At 33.4% G+C, this 4,094-nt stretch overlaps 3 protein-coding genes across 3 annotated transcripts; all 3 read left to right on the top strand.

Moving 5' to 3' along the window:
* Positions 1–49: 49 nt before the first annotated feature.
* On the top strand, positions 50–775 carry FG386_000260 (uncharacterized protein; the record flags this gene model as incomplete). The annotated part of the gene is made up of 1 exon (XM_067339603.1): positions 50–775. The coding sequence occupies one exon, from the start codon at positions 50–52 to the stop codon at positions 773–775; it is 726 nt and encodes a 241-aa protein (XP_067198568.1).
* A 1,070-nt stretch (positions 776–1,845) lies between these two features.
* Positions 1,846–2,283, top strand: FG386_000259 (G10 protein; the record flags this gene model as incomplete). The annotated part of the gene is made up of 1 exon (XM_067339602.1): positions 1,846–2,283. One exon carries the CDS (start codon positions 1,846–1,848, stop codon positions 2,281–2,283), a length of 438 nt encoding a protein of 145 aa, XP_067198567.1.
* An 802-nt stretch (positions 2,284–3,085) lies between these two features.
* FG386_000258 (very large low complexity protein) lies at positions 3,086–3,679 on the top strand (the record flags this gene model as incomplete). The annotated part of the gene is made up of 1 exon (XM_067339601.1): positions 3,086–3,679. A coding segment is annotated over one exon (594 nt), but the record flags the coding sequence as incomplete, so codon positions are not given.
* Positions 3,680–4,094: the final 415 nt, after the last annotated feature.

The raw sequence follows: 4,094 nt of genomic DNA, 5'->3' as shown, positions 1-4,094 counted from the left end.
AAAGGACAACAAAGCTAAAGGTTTGCACCGAACGGTGTATATAACGGAGATGATATCATCACAATCTCCTGAAAAGGTGAGGGCAGGAAAAGACTTGATGAGAAATGAGATTAGAAATGCCTTGGAACTTGGTTTAATGGAGAATAGGTTCTTAAGTGGCATTGATATAGAATCTTTGAGTAAGGGAATAGAGGAGGAGTTTGAGTCTACAATGGAAGGAAAGAGTAGCGGAATTATTAGACAAAGGAGATTTGAATTAATGAGTAATCTTAAGCGTCCAAATAATCCAGACTTGAGACGAAGAATACTGACAGGTGAAATGTCAGTTAAAGATTTTGTGAATTGTGAAGTGAGTGAATTAGCTCCAGACTCAGTTAAACAGAAAAGATTAGTTGAACAGCAGAAATATTTTATCAAGGAATGTATTTTACCTTCTACTGATAAAATTTATGAGAGTTCGCTATATAGAAAAAGGAATTTGGATTATGACGATATTAATAGTAATATTAACAGTTCTTACAATAGTTATCAGGTAAATGATATTAGCGTGGAAAGTGAGAATAAAAGAAAAAAACTCGAGTCAGAAGGTATAGTCGTTCTGGATCTTTTCCCAGGATTACCTCTTGTACTTTCTACTCCATCAGACTATTCTTATATAACTCCAAAATACAGTATCAACAGGTACATTGAAAAATATAAAGATATGATTAAAGATGTAGATATTAAGAATGACCTTATTAAACAGGCCAAACTTAGAATTGTAACAGCTACTTGATTTTTAAGTATTTTTACCAAGTTAAAGTTCGAATGATTCTGTTAATTTTCGCCTAAATGTGCATATTTGTTGAAATTTATCTGTTTCTCTATTACAGCATTATGTCTCAATTTTAAGTTTTACTTGTTGATTATCAAACAAGGAAAATAGCGAATAGAATNNAAATCAATAAAAGGCCAACGGAGGCGGACCAAAAGCTGTATTCCACTCCTATATATCTAATAAAACAAACAAAAAGGTGAGAAATGTAACATTGACCGTTCTTAAAGACATCAAAGTATCTACGATGCAAGGGATTTGCGTAAACTACCGCTCATTCCATTCATAGTCTCCAAAAAAGTGTCCGTTTCATATTCAGTTCCTCCTTCTTTAGTTTCTCTCACACTGTTTTATCCTACATATAGTCCTTTCTCAACTATTAATAATTTTGTGTGGATATAGTTCCAACTTAAATAAATCCGGCGCTAAACAGGCTTTCTATAATCGCCAATCGGCATGCACATATAGTAAATTATGCTTAAGGTTATAATGGAACTCTATCAAATTAAGATACATAGAGATGTGAGGTGGTGGCACACAGTAACATGAAATATATGTATTTGTTTTTAGTTTGAGATAACAATGACATATAGTGGCTTTCAGTTTTTTATTGTTCTGACAAACACAAGAATAAACAATTTGAGAAGCTTCAAACACTTACATAACGCGCCCAGCTATAGATATTAAACATTGCACCGTCTACGAAACTCTATCACTTATAGTTGTTTACAATTCAAGTATATTGTCTTTGTTAGATTTGATTTCACTTTACCGCCAAAAACTCGTCCTGTAAAACATTAATAATGGGCGAGTGAAAGTAAGGGTGAATAGTACAAAATAAAGTATCTTGTTATTCTTATTGTTTAAACCTTCCACTTTTCTTGTATAGTTTTGTGGAATCTTGTTTTACCTATATTTAGAACTATAGATGGTTTTTGAGGGTTAAATATAAGAAAAGCAAGCATAAACAGTCTCTGTTTTTTCTCTTCGATTTGAATATATAAATACAGAAGCATAAAGCGAGAAAAGAAATGGTGAGACTGTTCTCCAATGTGCCCATACCAGATGGATGGGATATTGTTAAAGATGAGCTTGAAAAGTATAATGAAATGATGAGAGAGGCTGAGAATGTGACTATGAAGGGCAGGAAAAAGAATGAGTATATGTGGCCTATTCATCGTGTCAATCACCTAAGGAGTCGCTTTTTGTTTGNNTTGTTTGATAAGTATTACAAGGAGAAAGAAATTTCAAAAGAACTTTATGAGTATTGTTTAGATCACGGATATGGGGACAGAAATTTAATTGCAAAATGGAAGAAACAAGGTTATGAGTATCTTTGTTGCATTAATTGTATATCAACCTCAAACACAAATTATGGGACTACTTGTATATGCAGAGTTCCTGTTGATCAATTGGACGAAGAAAAAATAGAATGCATTAACTGTGGATGCAATGGATGTTCTAATTAATAGTTTATTATACTCGTTTTTGTTTAACACTGCATTTTCTCCATTTCAAATAGCATTCTATATCGTACGCTGGCTAATTTCTTATTTTTATCATTATCTAGCTACTTGTTTAATTTGTATGTTATTTTTCTTGAATTTGCGTAAGCGTGCGTTTATTTCACTGTGCTTGCTGTTGGCTGGCAAAGTATTGACAAGAAGTTGGAAGGAATTAATAATTTTATAAACGATATTTCCATAAATAGTCACAGATTACAGCATGTTACCATGTATTGTTAGACAAGAAGCCTATCAAGTATCAGAATAACCCTCTTTTGCCTTCGTATAGACAGTAAATCTCACTAAATTTGTAGACTCAGAGTTTACAAAAGCGGAGTGGCGACTCCTCGCTGCTCCAGCCAACAGATACTTTCAACCAAACATTTCCACCATCAGGTAAATCTTTATTTAGTAATCTAAAATTATGTTGGTACAAGTAACCAAAAGAGGCGCCATGTGTGGGCGCCACCCCTCCAAATGTTAGATTTTATGTTTAGGTATTGTTGCGTAATAAATAAGAAAGACTTACGGAGGTTGTTTTGAAGGAAAGTGGTGTGAAATAATTAATATAAAGTTCAACTTGAGCCGTATGGTATTGATGCTTCCAGATAATTCTGGGAGAAGAGGTTTTCTTTATATGTACTTTGGTAATTAATGCGTTTTAGCAGGGGCATATCGAATAAGCAAAATAAAAAGGTACACATTATAAATAATACAAGCTTTGAGATAAAATTTACAAGGAACCTATTAGCAGGGAAGACGAATAATGCAACCAATATGGTCGAGGCCAGACTTTTTGGATTTGACGATCGGAGATTCTTGGGGAGTTCCATCAGAGATTTTGGGTTGTGATGGAGGATCTTGGTTTACAATAAGCAATAGTGCAAAGTTTTATATAAAGGCACTTGAAAGACTTCAGAGTGAATACCTGTCAGTGATACCTAATTCAAAAAATTACTTTGGATCAAACACAATAGAATTAGAAAATTTAAGATTATGCTTTAATAAAATAAAGAATTCAATATCATATATTTCTGAAGAGTTTCCATGGTCTAGAATTAAGTACATATATGAGAAGGCTGTGCTGAGAAAGTCGAGTTTTGATTATAAGGAATTTCATAGATTTGTTGTAGATACATTAATGAAAATAAAAGGTTTAGAAAACGGACATTCAATAGTGCTTCCGGGATTAATTAGTATTGATGAATCGAAGAAGCCAGTATTTGTTTTGTACGTAGTATCTAGGAGTGATGAAGGCGGACTAGATAGTGGAAGAATGAGAGGTGGTGCTTTAATTAATGATAACATTAGAAGCTATTCAAGTAATTCAGGTTTTTCCAGATATTATACATTTACTCTGGTAAATGTTTCAGGTTTTGGAACAGAATACCATCTATGTCGAAATTCCCACATATATGACAATAATAACAACAATAATCCAACTTGTATCTTAAGAGATTCCGTTATTGTTTTATCTGACATCGTTTCTGAACGTCTACTTCACTCATCATTTTGGATAAGTTTATATAGACTAGCATTTGTTTCCTCAGCAGGGAACATTCACTATCTTTATACCGTATTACTCCCGTTTCTCAACGGAAAATGTCTCTACGACAATTGGTGCGAAAAGAGCAACTTCTCATTAGATAAAGATTTTTCTAATTGTGGTGCCCTTGTAGAGAGTAATAAGATTCCTATAATGGGAAGAGTGTGGATACAAAATCCGAAAAGAAAGGATTCGGGATCCAGCAACAAACTTGTTCAGTCTGTTCTTC

Source organism: Cryptosporidium ryanae, assembly GCF_009792415.1.
Source record: "Cryptosporidium ryanae isolate 45019 chromosome Unknown contig_121, whole genome shotgun sequence".
NCBI classification, from domain to species: domain Eukaryota; phylum Apicomplexa; class Conoidasida; order Eucoccidiorida; family Cryptosporidiidae; genus Cryptosporidium; species Cryptosporidium ryanae.
This window is presented reverse-complemented; position numbering and strand designations above follow the sequence as displayed.